At 34.1% G+C, this 23,906-nt stretch overlaps 3 protein-coding genes and 1 non-coding gene across 4 annotated transcripts; 2 read left to right on the top strand and 2 right to left on the bottom strand.

The window, feature by feature from the left end:
• The first annotated feature begins 1,257 nt into the window (after positions 1-1,257).
• On the top strand, positions 1,258-6,393 carry LOC132275281 (vesicle-associated membrane protein 724). The gene is made up of 5 exons (XM_059776742.1): positions 1,258-1,574; positions 4,196-4,337; positions 4,448-4,568; positions 5,782-5,844; positions 5,926-6,393. Exons 1-5 carry the CDS (start codon positions 1,385-1,387, stop codon positions 6,073-6,075), a joined length of 666 nt encoding a protein of 221 aa, XP_059632725.1. The 5' UTR covers positions 1,258-1,384; the 3' UTR covers positions 6,076-6,393.
• A 2,637-nt stretch (positions 6,394-9,030) lies between these two features.
• Positions 9,031-10,202, bottom strand: LOC132273496 (flowering-promoting factor 1-like protein 3). The gene has a single exon (XM_059774451.1). It carries the CDS (start codon positions 10,106-10,108, stop codon positions 9,794-9,796), a length of 315 nt encoding a protein of 104 aa, XP_059630434.1. The 5' UTR covers positions 10,109-10,202; the 3' UTR covers positions 9,031-9,793.
• Positions 10,203-15,788: 5,586 nt separating this feature from the next.
• On the top strand, positions 15,789-15,859 carry TRNAG-CCC (transfer RNA glycine (anticodon CCC)). The gene has a single exon. It is a non-coding gene; the product is annotated as a tRNA-Gly (tRNA).
• Positions 15,860-22,241: 6,382 nt separating this feature from the next.
• Positions 22,242-23,167, bottom strand: LOC132275280 (uncharacterized). Its single transcript, XM_059776741.1, has one exon. It carries the CDS (start codon positions 23,065-23,067, stop codon positions 22,504-22,506), a length of 564 nt encoding a protein of 187 aa, XP_059632724.1. The 5' UTR covers positions 23,068-23,167; the 3' UTR covers positions 22,242-22,503.
• Between the last annotated feature and the right edge of the window lie 739 nt (positions 23,168-23,906).

Genomic DNA, 23,906 nt, shown 5'->3' with positions numbered 1-23,906 from the left:
TATTTTTTAAAGGCAAAATAGAATGGGTTGACTTGTACAATTTACATAACTCAATTTATATGCATTCACTTACGGGTGGCTCAGTCGAATTTTTTTGAGTAATGATGTGATTTAAAGGTATCTCTTGTTGGAATTATTATTATTATTATTATTTTTAAGGAAAAACAAAAAACAAAACGCAAAATCTATTTGCACGTACTCACTGTGTCAAACACTCGAACCATGTTTTATTTTAGTCAAGTAAAAAAAAAAGTTATAGTTTTGATTTTTTTTTTTTTTTTTTCCCTTTTTGCTGGGGATAGAAAAAAATTGATATGTTAACTCTTTGTAACTTTTTGGATGTGGATCAAAGCATCAAAATCATAAGCATGAGGAAAAATTTATAATTTTAATCATTATAATACATTTGAGATAAGAAGAGGTATAGTATTTTTTTTTTATATTGGGAAATTCATAATATTTGATATATAATTTAAGATGTATAAATTTATAGTGGTACCAAATTTTTTATTTATAAGGAAAAGAGATTGGTTTAATTTTTTTACATGAAAGAATTAAGCAACTTAATTTAAAAAAAAAAGAAAAAAAAAAGAAGTAATAACAAAATATAATTTATTTGAAATGTATGTATTGGATCAAAAAATCATTTTAGATGTCTACAATTTTAAAAAGTTGGGACATTTATAAAGTAAATAACAAAAAAAAAAAATTACTTTTTTTTTTTATGCATAAATTGTTCATAAGGTTAGATTGATCCAATTTATTAAATTGTAAAGTTAAAAAAGTCTCATAAATGGTCAAAGGGTAATTTGGTCATTTCTCATGTAAAGGGGGTGTCGTTGTCTATTTTTGAACTTTCAAGGATGTCTTTGTTCAAAAAAAAGGTAAATTTTTTTTTTGAGTATTTTTTTGTCAAACTTTAGAAGGTGTGACTGTATTTTATCATAATTTATTTTATATCATGTTAGAGTTATTCAACTAATAATTAGAGTTTGAGTGAAAAACAAAACAAAAATTTATAAAAGTAAAATTAACTTTTATTGAATTACTTTAAAGTTTAAACGCAGCCGAAAAAGGAGTTTTTGTCTCCTGTCAACTTTTGCTTTTTGATAAGTCAAAGATAACGAGAAAAATGAAAATTTTATACACAACCCATTTTGTCAAGTGGGATTTTGATCCATACAAGAAAAAACGACGCCGTAGATGGAACTTTCTCGAACCATTTCCCATTTAAAAGTTGCCCTGTCAAAATAAACACCGTTTCAAAAATTAATAGAAATGCTTAACTTCGCCGGGAAGTAGAAAAACCACTACAGAATAACGGAGTATGAGTGAGGATCTCTCTTTCTCTCTCTAAAACTCGGAGATTGACTCGGTGAGCCGGATGGGTCAGGAATCGTTCATATACAGCTTCGTGGCTCGGGGCACGATGGTGTTGGCCGAGTACACCGAGTTCACTGGCAACTTTCCGGCGATTGCGACTCAATGCCTCCAGAGACTCCCCTCCTCCAACAACAAGTACACATACAACTGCGATCACCACACTTTCAACTTCGTCGTCGAAAATGGTTATGGTAAATCCTCGTTTACTTCCCGATCTCTTCCTTTTCTAGTACAGTCCTGTGCATCTTCTCGAGAAACGAACATGGTGACTGTGGTATTCCAAGTTAGGGGTAATTGGATCTAGAAATTTTTTGAGGTGGGTCGAAGTTAGAGCTTTTTCTATTTAGAAACTAAAAAGTCTAAAACCCTAAAACACAGAAGGGTATATATGCTATGCTCTGTTCTGCTGCGTTATTAATGTTATTTGTGCTGATTTTTAGCTGAATTGCTGGGAAAACTGGTGAACAATAAACGAAAATAACAATTGGTGTTGGGTCTATCTATTATATTTTGTCTGTTCTGGCTTGGACAGAAGTGAAAAGCTAAGCTTAATTTAGCCAATTAGTTGTATTGTGCTGTTTTAGAGTTTGGGATTTGTATTCTATTGGGTTGCACGACAAATATCTTTATTTATTTATTTTTTTTTCTGCAACCAAACAATCTATATGTTTAAATGGATTCTGTGATTTATATCCAATCTAGCTAAGATTTGGGCCCTTACAAATATCGGTTATGGCTTGAAATCTACTAGAGATCTTTGACATTGAATTGCTATTTGAGCTGTTTTAAAGTTTAAGCAACTGTAAAGTGGGGTGGCTTAGAGTTGGTTAGTTGGATTGATTTATGAATTTAGTACCTAGATATGCCTAGGATCAATTAATTGATGATAGATATACTGGAGGTATATACTTGGGAGCTATGTATTAAGGGTGATGCAGGCACTACTTACCATAAGTATAATTCTTATTGTGATCAAGCTTATATAGTTAGTGATTTCTAACCAAAACATTATGTAATTCAAATCCAGTTCAAATGCCTTCGATATTTTTGTTATCTACGTGTTTTTAACTTGAATGCTGAGAGATTGGATAATATTACCACTTAGCAGTCTTAGCCTGAGATGAACCCAACTATGAACCCTTGGCGGCGATCATTCAACTTACATTTTTCATCTCTCTGTTTTTTTTTTTTAATCTTTTTTTGGCCCTCTTGTTTTTTGTTTGGGTCAAATGCTTGTATTGTATTAAGAGAGGCCACATGCTGTTTTATCGTCTTCTTTTTGTCAAAAGTGGAAAATAAGTAAAACACCACCTAAACTCGATCCATGGTGACAAAGTCAAGTTTAAGTTTTTGTATCGCAATTCACAAGGTTTGGATACATACAACCTGGTCATCCTTTATTCATAGTCTACATTTCTTTTTGTTCTTTCAAGGCTATATTTGCCATCTATTCTACTGCTTCGTGATTTATGCTTTCTATTGTCTTAGCTCCCACCTTGGCAGTTAGCACCTACACATAGCAGTTACCTATTGTAATATGGGTCATTCTAAGTTGTGGACCTTGTTGCCATCCTTGTCTCATGCAATGATAGTAGCCAATGTTTTCTGGTCAGATATTTTCCATGTTAAAGGTAATCAAACATTTAAAATACACGAACAATGAAAGAACTATCATCTAGCTAGCATATGCACGAGTTTTGGTCCATCTTCTCTCCAACAATCTTGAAAAGAAAAATGTCTTTTAAAATTATAAGGTGCCAATGAGCTATGAAAGCAGTATTCCTCTGTGGCCTACTATTTTGTCGTCTATTACTTATTCTTCCATTTACAAACATTTGTGCTGTTGAAGGATTTAAATATTTAAGTTACACCCTCTCTAACAAGTTAAGCTTTTAGAGTAGATGGTTGTTAACATATACTTTTTGATATGTAGTTGAAGGAGGGCTATCAACAGGGCTATATGGCACAAGATCACATGCAAATTATTGAAGAAGTTGCACTAAATAACCGTTACGAACAAATTCCTACTTGAAGATAAAATGAGCAAAAATTGACTAAGATGGTTTTTTATTTTCCTGGACTAAGATGGTTTGGCCTATTAAAAGAATAATAATAGCTCTGTGCCACAATAACATATTGTTTAACAAATTTATGGCCCTAAAAAGAATGGATTTATGAAATAGATATATGTAGTCTACCCTAAACAATTGGGACAAGGTTCTATTGAATTGAAGCAACTAAATACTTTTGGAAATAATCTTTATATATTCAATAGATTTCTGAATTGCAATGTGCTTAGTTGTTTTAGAACGTGACCAGGTTATATGAGCTTGGTTGGCAATCCTTTGTATTGACTCATGTGATAAATGAATCAATCTTGATCATATCTTGAAGGTCCTTAATTTATTGAGTTTGATCTAAACTTTGCTCAACTGGCAATAAGCATATTTGATTTTACGAAAAACATCTCAGCTGAAGATTTGACTGATCAGAGTCTTACTCGAGGGATATGCAAGCCAACTTGATCATATTTTGAGCTCATAATTTTTATTACTCGAGTTCGAACGACACACTGCTCGGCTTTACATGGCCTGTCTGTCACATCTCGTCTTTTACAACCCTATTTTTAAGCACATCTTTTCATGCTTTTATTGCATTATAATTCCTGTGAAAGGAACAAAAAATATCCAACATCTGCCTTCCTCTTCTCAATTCCTCATTCTTTAGTTTTGTAGATAGTAAACTGTATTCAATCATAGAGTTCTGGAGTTTTCTACTTCAACCCTCTTGAGGAGTTTGTTGAAATTTGCAGCTTATTGTGTTGTTGCCAAAGATTCTGTTGGGAAGCAGATTTCTATTGCATTTTTGGAACGTATGAGGGCGGACTTCAAGAAAAGATATGGTGGTGGTAAAGCAGATACAGCTGTTGCCAAAAGTCTCAATAAGGAGTTCGGGTATGTCTAACAAAAAACCTTTGAAGGATGAAATGTTGATATTTCTATTCATTTGAGTAGTGAATTTGTACAAAAGTAATGGATTTTAATAGAATGCTCTAAATCTACAGACCGATTATGAAAGAGCACATGCAGTACATAATTGACCATGCTGAAGAGATTGAGAAGCTATTAAAAGTGAAGGCCCAAGTTTCAGAGGTTAAAAGTATTATGTTGGAAAATATTGACAAGGTATGTCAAAAACATTGGAGAAAAACATGGGTGTTCTTCTAGCAATATGCTTTCAGCTTTCAGTTTCTTTTGTACATATGGTGTCTTATTTCTTCATGTTTTTGCATTCCCAAGTCCTGTTTCTTCTTGGATGCTATTTTGATGCACTAAATTTGTGTTCTAATCTCACCTTTACATCCGTACATCCTTTAAAAGAATATGTACTATTTTCCTTTGATTAGCTATTTAGAAACTTCAATCGTTTGATAATTGAATATGAGCCCCCTCTATGCAGTTAAAAGATCTCGTCTTCTTTTTTCCATAATTGTCTACATTATGGTAGAGCAACAATGAGATATAATAGTTATTTTTGTGCATTCTACATATTGCGGATGGGAGAATCTTTTGCAGGAAGATGCTCTCCTCCCCCTTCCATTTGTGTCTGTCCATGTCTGTATGATTCTACCTGAGTGATACTCCACGGCTGCCTACATGCATCTTGATTCACAATTCCACTCTATCTTGGGCACTCTTTTGTTAAATCATATATGAGAATCTTTCTCTACTTTCATCAATGAGTTATCTGCGGTCATCCCTTGACCTAGCTGCTGCTTTAATTAATTAATAAATTTTTTTTTTGGGGGGTAGGCAGCTTGAAAATTTTGTTGGGAGTGAAAAGAAGATTTTTTAAGGGTATGGCCTGATTTTTTAAGTCCAAATTCATTAGATAGATACTAGCTAGATACCCACTCTGCATGTTCAATTTGCTCTCCATTATAATGCTGCAGTAGGGTCGGAAGGGAAGTGCTACAATGTCGCTTATGCGGGATGTGATTTAGTGATTGCATTAGAATGAACTTGTATGTGTTTTGAAACTGAAAGGCAGAATGTTATGACTTGTGAGGGTTTAGTGTGTTTTACCCAGTCGGGTAAAGTATTTCTTAGATCTATTTCGATATGGGATGAGTGAGAAGGCAACATTTTTATTTTGTTTTATTTTAGGCCTCAAAACCTGCAAAAGGTACACTATATTCATCTATGAATTTTTCTTTTCAAAAGAAAAATGTGTGACCCTTGCTCCTATGGGAGAGCACTTAAATTCATGAATCTAATGCAATGTATACTTGCTACATCATCCTCAGTGCCAATGTAACTATTTGCATGAATTACATCATTCAAATCTCTATTGCGTCACAACAGGGTAATAATCTGACATTGTGCATACACTTTTCAGGCTATTGATAGGGGGGAAAACTTGACAAATCTTGCCGACAAGGCTGAAAATCTCCGAGATTCAGTATGTTGACCCCCATCTGCAACTCAAATCATAATCTGTTCTTTAAGAAATGTGCTGAACAAGTATTCTTGCTTTTTACAGGCCCAACAATTCAAGAAGGCAGGGACACAAATCCGACGGAAGATGTGGTATCAAAACATGAAAATAAAATTAGTTGTTCTTGGGATCCTTTTACTTCTGATCTTGATAATCTGGGTTTCGGTATGCCATGGTTTTAACTGCACCAACTAGCATGCTCAGTATGCAATTGGGCCTCGCTAGTTGAATCACCAGATATATTGTCCGTCGCTTGTAAGCTTCTTTGTGAGTTGATTTCTGGTAATTTCAGATCAGCTACAGAGTTACAAAATGAACATTTTCTCTTTATAATACCTTTTTCTTTTTTCTCTTTCTTTTTCTTTTCTCATCTTTTTCTCTTTCTTTTTCTTTTCCTTCTCTCTCTCTTAATTTATTTGTTTTTGTTTTTGTGTGGGGCTTGTAGTTGTATTTAGGAGCTGTAATTGGTTGTGGGAAGGTCTGTTAAAATAATACAGACATAGTTTTGAAGCAGTTTTACAACTTGGTTTGGTGCAAATTAATGTTTATTTCATCCATGTTCTGTTGTTTGTACATTTATCATCGATCTGTATAAAATCTCATGTTTGCACGTTTATAAGTGGCACGAACCTCACCATTCTGCGTCCCTAACCATTCGAAAATTCTGTCACAATCATATGATTCAGCAAAATTTGTAGTTCTCATTAAGCTTTCCAATTATATCCGGACCCTTTACAGAACATGAATTTTATTTACTTTGTGCTAGTTGCATCTTGGGTGGCAAATTACTCCACGGGTGGGAGGGTAAAAACCTCAACTCGCACCGTTACCATCCTTAACTGTATGGGAAGTCTTTTGTTAGACGGTTTTGGACGGAGGGAGATGATCTATTTTGTTAAATGGATACAGAGTTCGAGAAGGTGTCATCGGTCACCCAAACTCACTTCGTTGCCATCCCTAAGTACATCTCCGACTTAGCATGGCAGAGTTTCCCAAGGAAAGACTTAAGAGTGCAAGGAGGGACCCAAATGTGACTAGTCATAGCTCGTCAACCACACTTAATGCTCCAACTTTTCAAGTAGTGAACGTCTCTTAATTCGCACGAAACTATGGTGGGTGCCGGAAAACCATTTGTAGAAGAATAGCATCATTTTTTTGTTTTTTTGTAGTTTGGAGAGAGAATAATGTGCGATAATAAGAAAATAACAAGAATCTCAGACTCACTAAATCATAAAATAAACCTTACAAAAGTTTGTGAGCGCCAGCAATGATGTTACCTTATACTGTCCCTATACATTCAGAATCAGTAGCAACAGCAGTGTTTCTTCATGTTTTAAAATCTCACAAAGAGAGACAGTAAAATATAATATATGAACGTTCCATTTTTTTTTTTCTTTTTCTTTTTCAAGCATAAGGCAAACTAGGCTACTAGTTCTTGCCAGTTGCCACGCCGTCCTTTCAAAGAATCAGGATTCTCTCCTTTGTCAAAAGTATTATATGCACCGAGTTTTGATATATACACAAGAACTTCGTGCAATCTGTCCCGTCAAATGGTTTTTTTTTTTTTTTGGGGTAAATTCCTTTCAAATATTGTAACAATGAAGTACTACTTAGAAGAGTGTTAATATTTAACAATCTTGTTTTTCAGTGCAATTCGACAGAAAAGAAAACATTGTTAAATATTACACTGTTCTGAGTAGTACTTCATTATTACAATATTTCACCCGAATTCAATTTATAATCTATTAAGAACTGTTAAAAGTTTATATTTAATTATTAAGTGAATCTTGGATGTGATTATTCTATGAGTGCTACCTTTTCAAGTTTTAGAACCCTATACTGCTATACATATATATAGTTAATTAGGAAAGCACGGTATAAGCTAATATGAAAATTGTCTCACAAAGTTGCAGATACCCCAAGTAGTATTGGGTTCTACAAAAATCTTCCATTGGTTAAAATATTTTAGAACCAGTAGCAATGTTAAAAAAATAAAAAAAATATACCTAGCTTAAAGCCACATTAATTATGTAATTGTTTATGTGTATGTAGATGGTTATATACTTTATTATTATTTTTTAAAAAAAGATAATAATAGTTGTCTATAACGATTTAAAGACTCAAGAAGTAACCATAACTGTCATCGAAAAGTAATCATAATTGTCCACGACGATTTAAAGACTTTTTAACAAACAATTTAAACTAGATCAAATAACGTAACTCAAGACTGTTTTCTTAATTCAAATCAGAAATTTTCATGTCATAGTGAAACAACATTACCGTCTGCCCTTGTTTTTTATGTTACTCATTATATTAAATAAGAAAAATGCATTTTAATATATATATATATATATATATAATAATAATAATTTGATATGAAGTCAATTGCAAAGAGAGCCTCACTGTATGGTTCCAGTACAGTACAAGAAGGCATCAAAATCAAACTCATAACAAGACAAATGGGATCTCTCTTGCCCATCATTTATAGATAGAATAAGATGAAGAAGCTCACTCTTCTCTCCATCAACCCTTTTATGATCTCATCCATTCATTTCCCTTCTTTTGGATGAAATTAACTTATAAAACTGACTCTCATCTCATGCGTGTGTCTTCATATATATAGACACACACACACAAACATTTTTATACAGAGACAAGTCATAGTAGCCCATCCAAGGAAGGAGTGGCCAGGGCTTGGACACGCATGGATATATATATATATATATATATATATATATATACACAAGAACTCTTTAGAGTGTTCTTATGGGGTACTTTTAGATATAGCAAGCATTAGACACGTGTTAATTGATAAGCCTCTTATCTTCAGCAGTCAGTGTGCCTATGCACTTCCGCAGAATGTTAGGCTCCAATGGATATAGGAACCCAGAGACATATATCCTCAACCTTCAAATTTATATATATATATATATCACTTGTACGTAATTTGGATTTTGCATGGTCCTATAGGTAGTTTGCTGAATTAATACCTTATCAATTGTTATACACACACACACACACACACACACAAATATATGCTGTTCGGGAAAATATATTACTCTATGTCCCTATGTATCAAACAAATTAACAGGACGTTTTTAGGTTCTCATTAATTAGTTTATATTGCTGTTAGGGAAAATATATTTTATGTATATCTGTTACATTAATATTAATAGAATATTAATAAATATTGTGATTTGATATATTTTAATGTATATTTTGTTATGAAAAAGGCCGCAAAATCAAGATCACAATCAAAACATGAAAAAAAGAAAAGAAAAAGAGATTACATCTTTCACCAAAAATCCTAAACACATATATTGAGGTACAAGAGATTTTACAATGTCCACTACTGAAAAAAAAAAAAAAAAAAACTAGTTAACATTACTTGAGCTGAAACAAAATTCGGGCCACAATTTCACACAAACATCTATCAACTTCTGGAGTTATATATTCCACAAGAAGAGTAGATCACTTGTCATCACTCCCTTCACTCCCTCATCAGTTCATGTCATCATCAAAATAGCCACCTCACTTTCCCAGCAAAATGTGAGCTTTTACATGATTAAGCTATAATATGTCCTATATATGTGTATATATGATATACATGCATGCTTAACAAAACAAACCCAACTTTTCATTGCTGAAATACAGCTTTATTATGATTTCCCCAACATTTACATTCGCTTCCCTAGCCTAGTACCAAGCTTGATCACCTACATCTTCACAAACAAAAAAACCCATATATATAGAGAGAGAAACATACGTCACTAGAATCAATAAAAAACAACTGAACTAGCCAAACTAAATCAACCAAAACCAGGTAACAATCCAAATAGAAAAAGAAAGAAAAATAATTCACACACAAACACGACTTAACGGGCACCCACGGCGGACTAGTACGTACCAAATGTCACATGTCCCTAACCTCGAACATGTTACGATTTTTTACGACGATGTCATACATGTGCATGGACTTGAATCTGTTGAAGTCCTTTGGAAGAGAGATTAGATGAACTGTGGATCGTTTATGGAACTGAAGAAGGTCAGGATCGTCATAGTATCGCTCCCAACCGAGTGACGAAAGCTTCCCTTCAAGCTCTGCATATGAAGTAATGACTTCATTAGTCGGAACGTGGACTAAAACCTTGCGACGACCGCTCGAGCACTCGGCCCCGTTCTCCACAAGCCGGACTACACCATTCTTGAACACCCAAACACCAGACATGTTTTTTGAGAGAGAGAAAGCGAGTGTTGGAGTTAGCTAGTAAGCTTGGAGATGGAGTTACGAGGATGGGTGAGTTGGGGTATATATAAGGGAACATTATGTCTAGTGCTATATACACTATAGTAGTTTATGTAATTAATATAGTAACTTGGGTGTGTTTTGATCGAGGGTATGTGTGGATATTGGTATAGCTAAGGTGGGGTCATTTAGGGGATCGATGTCCAAGGATACATCCAGGGTCAGGCTGTTTGGTACACACGTACTAGTGTATACTATGGGTTTGTGGGCATAATCAGATTTCGTAGAATCCAATTTCATCTTCCAAGCTTTTAACCTCACCTATGGAATCTTTGTCCCAAGAATGTGTTGAAATGAAATCGAGTTTTTTTTTATACAAAAAGAGGTTCGTAGAAAATGACTTGCATGCATAAATCTTAATCAAAGCAGCATATATTCTTTCTACTGTAACTCTCAATCTTTCTTTCAAGGATGAGAGATCGTATTATTAAGATTAGTGACAGAAACTTAATTATAGTCGTTTTGTCGTTGAGTGTCCAGAGTAGTAATTTGGTCTTCTTGAAGCGGAGAGAGAATCTTCGGTATGGTTGAGTTCAATCTCGTCTAATCTAAAATTATCTAACTAGTGATATTCATGTTCAGTACATCGTAAAGTTAATTAGGTTGCGGAGCATAACCGCCTAATTAGTGATATTCGTCTTCAATGCATCATAAAGTTATTTAGGTAGCGAATCAAAATCACAAAGCTAATAATATTCATGTTCAACTCATCATAAAGTTAATTAAGGGATAAGATGTTGATGGTTATGAAAGATAATTTCATACCAAAGTAAAATTCTTGCTACACAACTTTATGTTTGTGCGTGTCTATATATGTAATGTGAGAAAAGTAAACGAGTTGAACGATCATGGAATTGATTTTTTGTAATAAGAAAGGAATGTATATATATAGTTAATTAGTATAGGTGCGGTGATTATTCCAATATATGTGAATGGAATGGCGAAATTCTAGAACAGTGTGATGGTTGGTGGGGACCAAAAACAAAGGGATTCTCAGTTCTTCTTCTTGTTGGAATTGTGGTTCACACTTCCCACAAATAGTGACCAATATGAGGTTTTTTATCCAGACAAGTATTTTGCCTAATTGTTTAATTATTCGTTAATCTATCTATATATTATCAATCCCGTAAAACATTCCCAAATGAATTCACTCTTGACATCACATAGGGTCATAAAAGAGTATATTACTCTGGTTCTTCTACTGCAAAGTTTGGAGACAAAAGATTTGAGACAGTCCCCACATATATCATTTCACGAGGCACCCCATTGTATAAAAGCAAGCTGCCCCCACATCATATACAAGGTGGGAGAAAGTATACATTGAATACTTAACATGTGATATCCTTTCCAATGTTTTTGTTCAAAAATTTCAAATTCTCTATTATTAAGGGAAATAAAACTTATTATCAAGGAAAAAACATACGAGTATATGCGATATTGTATACTTTGGTGGAATTTCTTTGCGGTGAGAAAATTCTATAAGACTTTGGAGGTATTCTGACACGTAATACACACTTACAATCAAAATTCTCTGTTTTTTTTTGATAAATAGAGAAAGGGGAGTTTCACAATAAATAAAAAAATTTAATTAAAAAGAATATCAGGATTCACAAAATATCTTCGAAGTATTGTAGAATTGCTCGTGGAATAAGTAAGTCATAGTGCATTTGCCTAGTGTCTTAAAAAAGTCAATATCATATGGAGCAAGCAACAGCTTTCCATTCGATAAAAGTTAATTGCAACACCCCGTTTTATCCAAACATTCGAATGGCCAAATGTATTTGTTGTAGGGCTTTAGGGCATACATTTTTTATCTTTATCAACCACCATGGTCTCAACCCTGTTAGATTATGATGCCCCATGGTCCTGTTTGACCGGGATCTGACCGACCAGACCTAGCATTTTCACGAGCCAATCTCATCATCACAAAAGATTTGATCACTTGGGACCCCAAAAAAAAATATCTGCAGCTTCTTCCATCTTCATCTCTATTTCATCTTGGACCACTTTAACCGGTAGCTTTCAAGTTTCAATTTCACCAACTTGTATTGGAATTCTTTGAAAAATGAGGGTTGGATCACATTTTCACAAAGAAAAGGTTTTTGACTTTGCTTTGCATTATTTGATTTTCATGCATCGTCATTGTCATCATCATCTTTGTCGTTTTTTCAAATGAATGGTCACTCAATTCCTTAATTATCGTTTTTTTTTAAATGAATGAGTTGATCAATTTCTCTATTTTCATACTTGTGAAACACACAAATATATATTGGTATATAGAAATGATAATTCATCTGATATGGTAGTCCAAATGAACTAACTAGCCAAATTTAAATAAAATTTTCATCTATTTTAAGTTTTAGCTTTAATATTACTAATTGGTTAAATATTTATGTTCTGTTGTAACAATTGCAATGAAATCAAGATTTTATTGTCACGTGAAACTCTAAAATTCGGGACAAAACCATTGTGATCACAAACCAATCAAGGAAATAAAAAAAAGTTATTCTTTCCTTAGAATTGGTTCTAAAGGCTATTTCAAATATTGGTCAATTACGGAACGAATAATTGAATTTACGTTTAAGGATGACGAAGATGCTGAGGCGTCATTACCCAACATTCCCGCCACATACTATTTGGCCACGTCAGATATCCAATATTACACTGTGTGGTTCCACGTCGCGCCACATCAGCACATCTTTATTCTCTTCATGCTTCAATGTTAACATAAAGTCAGTTATTCATGGAACAATTTTGAGCCCCCACCCGACAAGCTTTATTTTAACCCTAGATCAAGTTGAGAATTACAGAACAATAGGCTCCACAAAAAAAAAATGGAAACTCTCTCACCCATCAACATTTGATACAGGCCCATATGATCACACCCTTGAAAGAGCCAAAATCTAATTCCTACATTTAATCAAACAACACACTTTGTAGTGCACATACCTTTCCATACTGACCTCATCTTTTTGTAAGAAAAGCAGTTGATCCATCCTAATCACTAAAGGGAAATGTTGGTGCCCTGCTAGATAGTTCATGATCGGAATTTCATAAAGAATGTGTCGAGAATTGTCTCTGTTGAAAAAATATTTATCCATATACATATATTATACATGTGAATAATGTTATTTGTGTAGAAGGACCACCGAAATTGTTGACGGAAGCCTTTTTATGCGTTGGATGTATCAAGGAAGCTACTAGTAGAATGTGATTTTGTATATATACGTATTGACAAGTGATGCGTTAGTCGACTGAAATTGTTATGCATAAGATGATTTGAGGTGGGACTCATTGACTAAGCCTTCTCCATGCGTTGGATGTATTGGGATAGCTCGTAAAGAGTACTGCTAGTAGAATGTGATTTTGTATATATAGGTATTGACAAGTGATATGTTAGCTGACTGAAATTGTTATGCATTAGATAATTTGAGGTGAGAGTCAATGCATTAGATAATTTGAGGTGAGACTCATTGACTCGAGCCTTTTCATGCATTGGATATATTGGGGTAGCTCGTAAAGAAAACTACTAGTAGAATGTGATTTTGTATATATATACTGACAAGTGATACGTAAGCCGACTGAAATTGTTATGTATTAGATGTACTGATGTAGGGAACACAATTTCAGACGGTTAACAAATCATTTTTTTTCTTCTTTTTTTGAAAGGTGGTTAACGCATCACTCGTGAATGCGTGTATATACCACATTCTACTACTAGGGACGGACCCATGTGATGCCCCAGTGGGGGTACTTAAAATTCTAGTTTTTACTTAAAAATTCTTGTTAAGCCCTCATTGATTTTTTTTTTTTTTTTTTTCCCCTTTCTCACTCACACCCTCATTATTGTTTAAAATCGGCCCCCCCTAAAACAAATTTCTGAGTCCGTCACTGTCTACTAGTAATATTTTCTAAGAATTACTAACAACAATTTCAGTCGGCTAATGTATCACTTCTCAATGCGTACATGCAAAATCACATTCTACTAGTAGTGTTTTATACAAACTACAAAGTTGTTAAGTACAAATGTATTGTATATACGTGTGTGTGTGTGTGTGTGTACGTGTGTGTGTGTGTGTAATGAAGCATCATTAAAGTTAAAGAATGGGAATAGTTTGCATTAGATGGCTTAATCTGGACATCATTCGTTTGTTAGTAAGCAAAATGGAGGTCTTGATCCTTCCTTAATACACAAATGGAAAGCAACTAGAAATCACCAATAGTTGTATCGTTTTTTTCCATGGAGTATTTGTTTATAGATGGAATGGAATTTCTCTAACAAAGTAGTAATCTTTGGAACAATAACCATCTTAATCGTAGAATGGGCATCTTTATTTTAAATCACAGATAATTATGTTTTTATTCTCATTAATGCAACTTAAATATATGGTATAAACCTCATTGGGTATGCTAAAAGTTGAATTTTTGGCAAAAGCATTTGTTTTAGGTACCAATTGGAATTTTTCTTACAAAGAGAAAGTGAGATCGCATGTTTGGCTATAAAAGGGAATAAGAGATGATATGGTTATCTATTATTAGGTTTATGCCCAACTTTGATATAAAAATGATGGAATTAGACCAATTACATAGATTATGAGAATAAAGTCCCTAAACATTTGGAATGAAGGATCAATTCCTTCGAGAAAACAAATTAGCAGAATTTTAGGTGATTGTATTCCATAATCCATTGATAATGATAGGTTCATTGTGTCCTAATCAAACTAATTAAGAATAAGATTAAAATTCCACAAAGCTTATATAATGCAACGATTATATGCTTTTCTATATTAATAAATGTCACATCGCTTTTGGGGCATCATAAGTTTATTAAAGATAGTTATGCGTGTCCATTAGAAATGTAAAGGTTCTTGATTAAAAATGAAAAGTGATAACGTAAAATCGCTAAAATTATAACCAATATATATATATATATATCTAGGTTATTGATTAAAATTGAAAAGTGATTAGGTAAACCCACTAAAATTACAAAAAAACCCATCTAGGGTCACTTTTATGTCATCTCATGATTATCGTTTTACCTTTTATTTTTATACCTTTATTATCACTGAAAATTAATTTTGTTTTTTATATTTTATTTTTGACAAAAAAAACTCACACACTCATTTATACCTAAATGGACTCCCACCCTCACTTGTCAAGAGGTACCATTGAACTAAACCTTTAGTGTTTACTCACCAACCCGTGTGAGTGTGTGTGTGAGAGAGAGAGAGATCTAGAACAAATATGCCAAGTCAAGTAATCTAATGATTGTTTTAAGGGGAAAAAAAAGTGTAATGTGGAAATTCAGAGATATGGACCTACTCCTAAGCCCAGTGAGGCGAAAAAGCTTTCTGATGGGCTTTTATATCCATGGATACATATACATAATTATAGTGGGCCAGAAGAGATATACCAAGATATAAACATGGGCCTACTAGTGTTGTTGACCCTGCTCTGATCAAAGTCCTAATAACCCTGGTCCAGTAATTCATTTTATTTGATTCTCAAAACCAACGGGCTGCTCTCTTGCTTAGGAAATCAACTTTACTTGTTTCACTATTTGCAACAATATATGTATGTCATTACAAGATTAGCAAGACGAGCGCATCTGGTGTAGTGGTATCATAGTACCCTCCCACGGTACTGACCAGGGTTCGATTCCCTGGATGCGCACAAGTCACTATTTTTTTTTTTTTTTTTTGTTTTGTTTTTGGTAATAGGAATAGAAAAGGAACAACCAGAAGATGTTCTGCATATAGTAACTATAGTTGATACAGTTTTTGTAGAAACTGATGATCTATCATATGGTAAACAAATGGGGAGTCAGTAATATCTAGCCTCCCCAACTTTCTCTCCCACCTCTCTCTAACAGTCAACTTCATCTTCTTCACTTTGCCTCCCTGCTCCCTTCTATGGGAGGAGGGAGATGAAGGCCGCCTCCCACAGTTGCAATAAATTCGGCTATTTCAATAAGTGTGCTCCGTGGGGGTTTTTTTACACCATTTTTTTGTTTTCTTCGGCTATTTCGGATCGCATGGGCGGATATGTTGTTTTCTCCGATTAGATCTCTGGTCTAGGTCGGTTTTGTTTTTCCCCGCCTCGATTTAATCTTTTTCTCCTTGATTTGATTTTGTGCGGGGTTTCTTGGGTATTGAAGCACTTTGTGGTTGTAACTTTGGAGCGGTTGCCGTGATGATGGTCAGACCTTTCAGTCTTTGCTGCGTTCTCCCATGATGATTCCGTTTACAGAGTGTTGGCCTCTATTTCATCCACATTCTGGAGCATGTCTTTCATTTATTTGCTTTGCTTTAAGATTCATTTATTTACTTTGCTTTAAGATTTATATGTCTTTTCTGACTTGACTTTATACCTCTGTACTGCCATCTTGGCTTTTGACCTTTGTGCCTTTGAATGACAAAAAATAATAATAATAATAAATAAATAAATAAATACAATAAATAAATATGGCAAACAAATTATACATAGGTGAAAATTATTCAAGCAAAGGTGAAACAATCAGAACCTTTGATTATCAATATCTTTGTGGTAGCAATCAGCCGTGTTTTACATCTATTTTCAACATATTATTTCATGTTTCAACTGTAATTAAATGTAGATGAAAGTGCAATGAAAAATGCTACAGCACCAAAGGTGCCACGCCAAAGGATCCGGCTCATCCTTCAGAGCAAACACGGGGTATTCCAAATATACAGAGGCTGTTTGTCTTAGCAGTCAGCTGTGTTTCACTTTCATCTACATTTCAATACAGACAAAATTGTATCGCACTCACACCTTTGGCGCTGCAACTGCTGCAGCATTTTTCTTCACACTTGCATCTTTATAACGCATTTCATCTACATTTCAATACGCTTTAAAAAAAAACTCGCTGAAAATCTAATCTAATTTCAAAAAACTTGAGATGCAATTTCATCTCTGTCTCTCAACTCCTTCGTCAGAAAACCCTAATATAAGGTTCTCATCCCACCACACCCCACCCCACCCCACCCAAAAAAAAAAAAAAAAGTACATGCAACAAAATCCCTTTTACAACCTTATTTATCCACTGCCATCTCTTATTTAATTTACAAATTGAAACTTAAAAGAGAGCTCAAAAGCCAACAGAAATCTAAAATGTTTTCAACTGAAAGCAACTTATCAAGCACTGTGAATGGACTCGCAACAAAATAGTGGAGATGCAATTGAACAGAAGCCAATCAAGACAGTTAATTCCAACACTGAATTTGCATATACAACTGTGTTAAACAGTTTACACACACATGGGCGTGCTTGCGCGCGATTTAATAATATCCTCAATCAAGTAAAAAAACGGCCATACATTCATCAATCCTTCACTTCCACCAGACACTTCCAGTTACTACCTCAAAAAATTTGACACAATCATGAATCCCAGTTAGGCGATGACATGTACCTGAATATGCAACAGCACAAGACATGAAACAACAATAAGTTACTCTTTATATGGACGTCAATCTTTGACGTGTCATTTTCCGGTATGTTCATTCAAAACTACCATTCACTGCCACCCTAGACTGCCTGATATCATATTGAAAGTTCAGCAACCTAGTTCCTGCAGACTTTTTACTGGAGGTATCTTTCATGGAAGAACATAAAAATGAGAGCACAAATAAAGTTGGAGAATACAGGGGAAGCAAAAAGAACAGGAAATATTATACTTTTACGGTATTCAAACGGATCAAAAAATATATTAAGATTTTTAAGGGGTTCATTTTCTTTAACAGATCATACAATCACGCAAACTCAATATTTTTTTTGCTCATCGGGCAAAAGAATACTTCCCCAAATCTATTCCTTCTCCTGAGTGGAATGGGAAAAAGGTACAAAACTGAGGTATTCGAACCTGTGATGATGATAAGAATGTGTGAATCAGTCAAAAATTGCTTCGAATGCCCCATAAAGGTAACACCTAACATCAAAAGTTCTTCCCTTACACTTAACAATGAGAATAAGGCCAATGATAAGGCAAAACAAAAGTAAAAGTAGCTTCACCTTCTAAAAATCATCTTGTCCTTCATTTTGTAGTACGAAATAAAATGATATCTTATCCTCACCCAACACTTTCAGATTCTCTCCGAGAAAAAAAATTTTCCTTTTAGATTCAATATGAAGTTTTGTTTGTCATTAATTTGACAGAGTGGGAGTGCAGGCAAGTTATGGTACAAAGAATAATAAGTACTACATAAAGCAAAAGACATGAACAAAGAAAACATTTTGATAAACTTAAAACCACCACTGACAACCATAGTTGAGATGGCTTACTACATATCAGTGTCCGGTATATATATATATCATCAAATTTATGAATGCGGTCAATCCACAAGCGAATCCTAAATAGCCTTAATTCTTCAATTTAGTGTCAAGGACAAATATTCAAATAAACAGCTAAATGCAAAATCTATCCCCCATACCAATTGCAACAAGAATGCTGGTATGCGGTAAGACTTGTCGAAAGCTCCCATTTTTTCTAGACAGAGAAGCAAGAAGAAAGATTTCATACAATATTAATAAACACAAAAGCCTCAAATCAAATTCATTAATAATTTCAAATTTCAAGTAAATTGTGCCAATCACCACATTCATATGACAAAACCAGTTCATCTAGTAACGATGTCATATTACTTAAAGACTGTTTTCATCCAATATGTAAAATTACCATCTCACAAGAACTCAGAATAAGTTCTAAGCTTTAAATGTATGCATGAACAATTCAAAGAGACCCCAAAGATTTGCTGGACAGTAACAAAAAGCTAATTCAACTACTACCAAAGAGTGTCAACTCATAAAACATTACAATCGTTAGAAGCAATTACTCAAAAGGCAATCCTGCACCTTGAGAGTGAATCAAGCAACAAATATATTGATAGTATACCAACAAAAGCAAGATATCATGTTAACTTGAGCTCGAGATTAATGTTATAAAATTAAATCACTACCACCATTAAACACAGATTTTTCACAAAATGCATCAAAGCCACTTGACACCTTCAGAGCCCCCAGTGGGCATTTATCAAACAATTATTATGCTACCACCACCATAAACCTTCCTTGGCCCAAATTTCTCTGAATACAGACCGTGCTGCACTCAAAAGGACTCTCAAAAACCCCAAAAATTCAAACAAGCATAAACGCTACCCTACCCTACTGTAATAGAGCAACAAACAAAAGGAAAATTAAAATAAAAAACCCAATCAATCAAAAGCATAGATCACATATAGACTAGAGTATCTAAAAAAAACAAACATACATGTTTTTCTTCTCTGCTACATAATGTAGACATTTAAGTATTCCCAAATATATGAGCAACCCATGACTTGTATTAGCATACAAGTGAGCAATCAAACTAGTAGTGATAGTTGAAGGGTACCTACACATTTTTCCACAAAAGAAAACATGTGCTATCATATGGAAAAACAACCACAACCAATGTAGTTCATTTCACATCAAGAAGGCTAGTTTGATGAAGAGATGAAGACCTATATACCAGCCAAACTTAATAGCCTCTAAATTTCTAAAATATCTAAATTAAGTCCAATGATCATACAACTTATCAAAACAAAATTCCTATGATCATACATAAAGATATAACAAAACATTTGAACTAACTCTCGAGTGCTTTTTTTTTTTTTTTTTTTTTGATAAGTTCAATTTTATAAAAAAATGCTCAAAAGGGGAGCGAATCCCAAAGAAAACTCTCGAGTGCTTTTTACATATCATTGTATATATACTGACAGTTAATTTGTAATTAATATCAATTAAGACTTGATTGAGGATTAGTCATAAAAAGTTTCAGGTACTGTCAAAGTATATACAAATATATGCAATGTTTAGAGTAATTCCCACAAAACCAGTCAACAAAAACTGCAGTAACATGGTCTCTCCTTGCCCATAAATTGGGTAAATGCAGAGCACTCACTGCAAGTAGCAAATTGCAACTGCAATTAACTCATTGAATTATTGTTGCAATCATCTCCTAGTTACCTTATCACAACAGCCATGGCCTTTGTTACAAAAGCAACCCCAATTGCCAAAGCAAAACTTGGAATTGACAGCGGTCTCCCTCGATTTGATGGCCGTCCAAGAGACCCTCTTTTGCACTTTGAATAGTAGTACGGGTGTCAATGGCACTGCAACCCCAGTTTTTCCCAGTTAAGTCACCCATGACTGTAAAAACAATGATCACAAAATTCCAAACCGCTATCATATTATATTATTGTTGGCAATACCTATTGCATGTACATCTTGCTTTAGCTAGCTAATACTCTATTGTATGTATTTAATCCCACCATGCCTTGGTATCAACTTCTGGGGTTCACTCATACCTATAGCTGTACCAAATAGTGTGTAGATGGATAAAGCAAAAGAAAGTGGTAGACACAAAAAATCTCATCACTCACTAAAAAATTTCCTTCAATTCTGTATAAATTTTTACTAATGAGATAAAAATATATAACTTAAAAACAAAAGAGACTTGTCAAAAAAAAAAAAAAAACACAAAAACAAAAAACAAAATAACAAGAGATGTCACATCCTAAATAAAATGAACTGTTAGGATAAGCAACAATGACTTTTTTTAATTCAACAGGAGATCATACACCATCAGATTATGTTCAAGATATATTGGTCACACCAACAGATTAATAATTTCCGCACACATTAATATTGCTCAAACCCCTCCAAGTGAGTCCATAAAGAAAGCAGAATGACAAATCTCATGGGTCACTATGTTGAAAACAGGATAAAATTACAGAGAGAAGAGCTCATAGTGCTGCTTGTAAACCAGTTGTAAAATGCCATTGACCTCTTGATTGATAGCATACACAAGGCTTCCAAATGGCGTAGGTATGTAACATCAGACTCTAAGCCACCCTGCACCCAACTATCACACCGTTTACTAGTGCATTTGTACTTCTTATTGTTGCCATCCACCTTCTCCCTACAACGCCCACCAAACCCACCCGCAATCCAGCAGCAAAAAATAATAATTAAAAAATAAAAAATAAAAAATAAAAAAAAAACAGAGAGAGAGAGAGCAGAAAAATAGGTTTTTAAAGTTGCAATATAATTTAAATTCCATAGCGATATTCATCTTAGATTCTTGAACAATCCAACAACTAAAACTCTAGAAAGCAAACCAATAGAAAATTACTGGGCAAACGTGTCATAGCTAACCAGGTCTTTTTTTCCCTCTTCTTTATTTATTTAATTTTTTTTGGGAAGGTAGGTAATAGCTAACCAGAGTTAAGAAACTCTACAATATGGCATCAACACAAGGAAGGCTTATGGCTATCAGTAAACAAGAAAAAGCCAAGTTCAAAGAAGTACAAAAAACACCCCAATCTAAAAGGTAAATATAATTCTACCATAGTGATAGCATATAAACAATTCATTTGAATCAATAGGGCTTCATCCTCCTCACCCTCACTCTCAGCAATATTGCAGTATTGCGACTCATAAACATTGCAGTCCTTGATGGAAGCAATTACTAAAAAGCCAATCCTGTACCTTAAAAGTGAATCAAGCACAGATCTATTGATAGCATACCAACAAAAGCAAGATATCAGATTCACTTGAGCTTGAGATTGAGCTTGATGTGATGAAATTAAATCACTACTACTATTAAAGATGGATTGCCATTTTTCACAGTATGCATCAAAGCCACTTGACACCTGCAGAGCCCCTTTTGACAGTTTATCAAACAATATCATGCTACCACCACCATACACCTTTCTTTGCCCAAATTTCTCTGAATGCAGAGCGTGCACTCTCCTCACTCAAAAACAAGAAAATGACTCTTAGAAAACCTTAAAAATTCAAACATGCAAAACCCTATCCTACAGTAATAGACCAATAAACAAACGGAAAATGAAAATCACAATACCTATCAATCAAAACCATGGAACAAAAAATAGATAAATGCTATATATAACTAAATGATGAAGAGAGTTAATAAGTTCCACAATCATAAACCCTAATATAGACAAAAGTATTTAAACCATCCAAACATATATATGTTACCTTGCCTGAAACAAAATTCATTAATAATGTCAAATTTCGAGTAAATTATGCTAATCAACACATTCATATTACAGAAACAGTTCATTCAGTACCAATATCAAATAACTTAAAAAGACTGTTATCACCCAAAATTGAAAATTACCAGTTCATGAGAACTCAGTATAAGTTCCCAACACCAAAACCAGCTTACCAAACCTCCCAAAACCCTTCAAAGCTCGTCCTCCATCCTCAGATACTCACCAATAACCGCGCTTGGTGAAGCTTCAAAGCTCGTCCTCCATTCTCAGATACTCACCAATATCCGCTTGGTGAAGCACAACAATCCCATTGGGGTCCATTTTTCTACAATCCTGAGTCGACTTAGCCGCAATTCCAAACCCCAACGGCACGTCGGACATCGAAAACACCACCACACCGTCCCCCACCGCGATGTTCTCTGTAATCCTCCCTAACCCACCCTTCAACACATGATTTCCGTACAAAAACGACATCTCCGAAGTGGGTTTGAGCCACACCTTTTGCTTCGCATTGACGGCGAGCAAATTGAGACACTGTACGGTGAGATGAAAGTTCCCACCTTTCGTGAACTTCCCGATGTTCGTCCCCAGCGAAACAAGATTGTCTCGTTTGATGTTCGTGGCTCGTTTGACCAACGACTCGCTCACGTAGTATACTCTGTTCGTGTTCATTCGAAAGCAGTACCGACCTGGTTTGGTTTCGGAGCCTTCGTGAGATGGGTTTTCGACGATGTTCTTCAGATTGTTGCCTGTGAATTTGAAGAGCTTCTCAAAGACTTGGGTGGTCTCGTTCTCGTCTAGAGGTCTCATCTTCGGCAAATCTTTGCCGCTCTCTCTGTGCGACCTAGCTTTCTCTCTGCGACCTGAAGGCTTAAGTTGAATGGGCTAGGGTTTTGCGCATTTAAAATATTATAACGCCTTTTTATTTTTTATCTTGTTATTATCTTCCTAAATAATACAGTAATCTACAATTTTAGGACTTTTCCTGATACATTTTTTATTTATTATATAAATTACTATTTGATTTGTTTTTGAATTATTAATTATATAACTACTTATTTGTCATGTTAAATAACTTCTTTTTTCTTACCTCAATCAAATTTATTTTCATTTTCCTTATCATTCTCTAGAATATAGATTCTGATTGCTATTTTTATCTACATTCTTACTATATTCTCAAACATTCTTATGATATTTTCAAAAATGAAAACAGGATTGCTTAATTTGTAATTATGTAAACAGTTTTGTATTCTCAAAAAAATTGAAAATAAACAAAAAAAAATTGAAAATAAACAAATAGTATAATTTTTTTTGATTTGTTCAGTTTTCAAAAAACTGTTTTGTGAAAATTCAATTATAAAAATTTTTATTTTCAGATAATTATAAAAAATTGTTCTTTGAGAATGGTTTTCTGTTTTTAGTTTTTTCTTTAATTTTTAGTACTAAATAATAATTCTTGTGCTCAAAATTAATTCACACCTATTTGAATGTTAGATTAAAAAGTAAGAGGTAGGTTCAACTCCCAAAGACATTGAATGTTAGATTATAAAGTTAAAAGTGCCAAATTCGAAACCGAACTCCTAAAAACAATATGAAACAACCCAATTCCATCACAATGCATAAAATTATTCAAGAGCAGAATCAGTGTA

The sequence above is a fragment of the Cornus florida genome, unplaced genomic scaffold (genome assembly GCF_030987335.1).
Source record: "Cornus florida cultivar Cherokee Brave unplaced genomic scaffold, ASM3098733v1 CherokeeBrave_3.0.0_Hap2_Chr09, whole genome shotgun sequence".
Taxonomy (NCBI): Eukaryota; Viridiplantae; Streptophyta; class Magnoliopsida; order Cornales; family Cornaceae; genus Cornus; species Cornus florida.
This window is presented reverse-complemented; position numbering and strand designations above follow the sequence as displayed.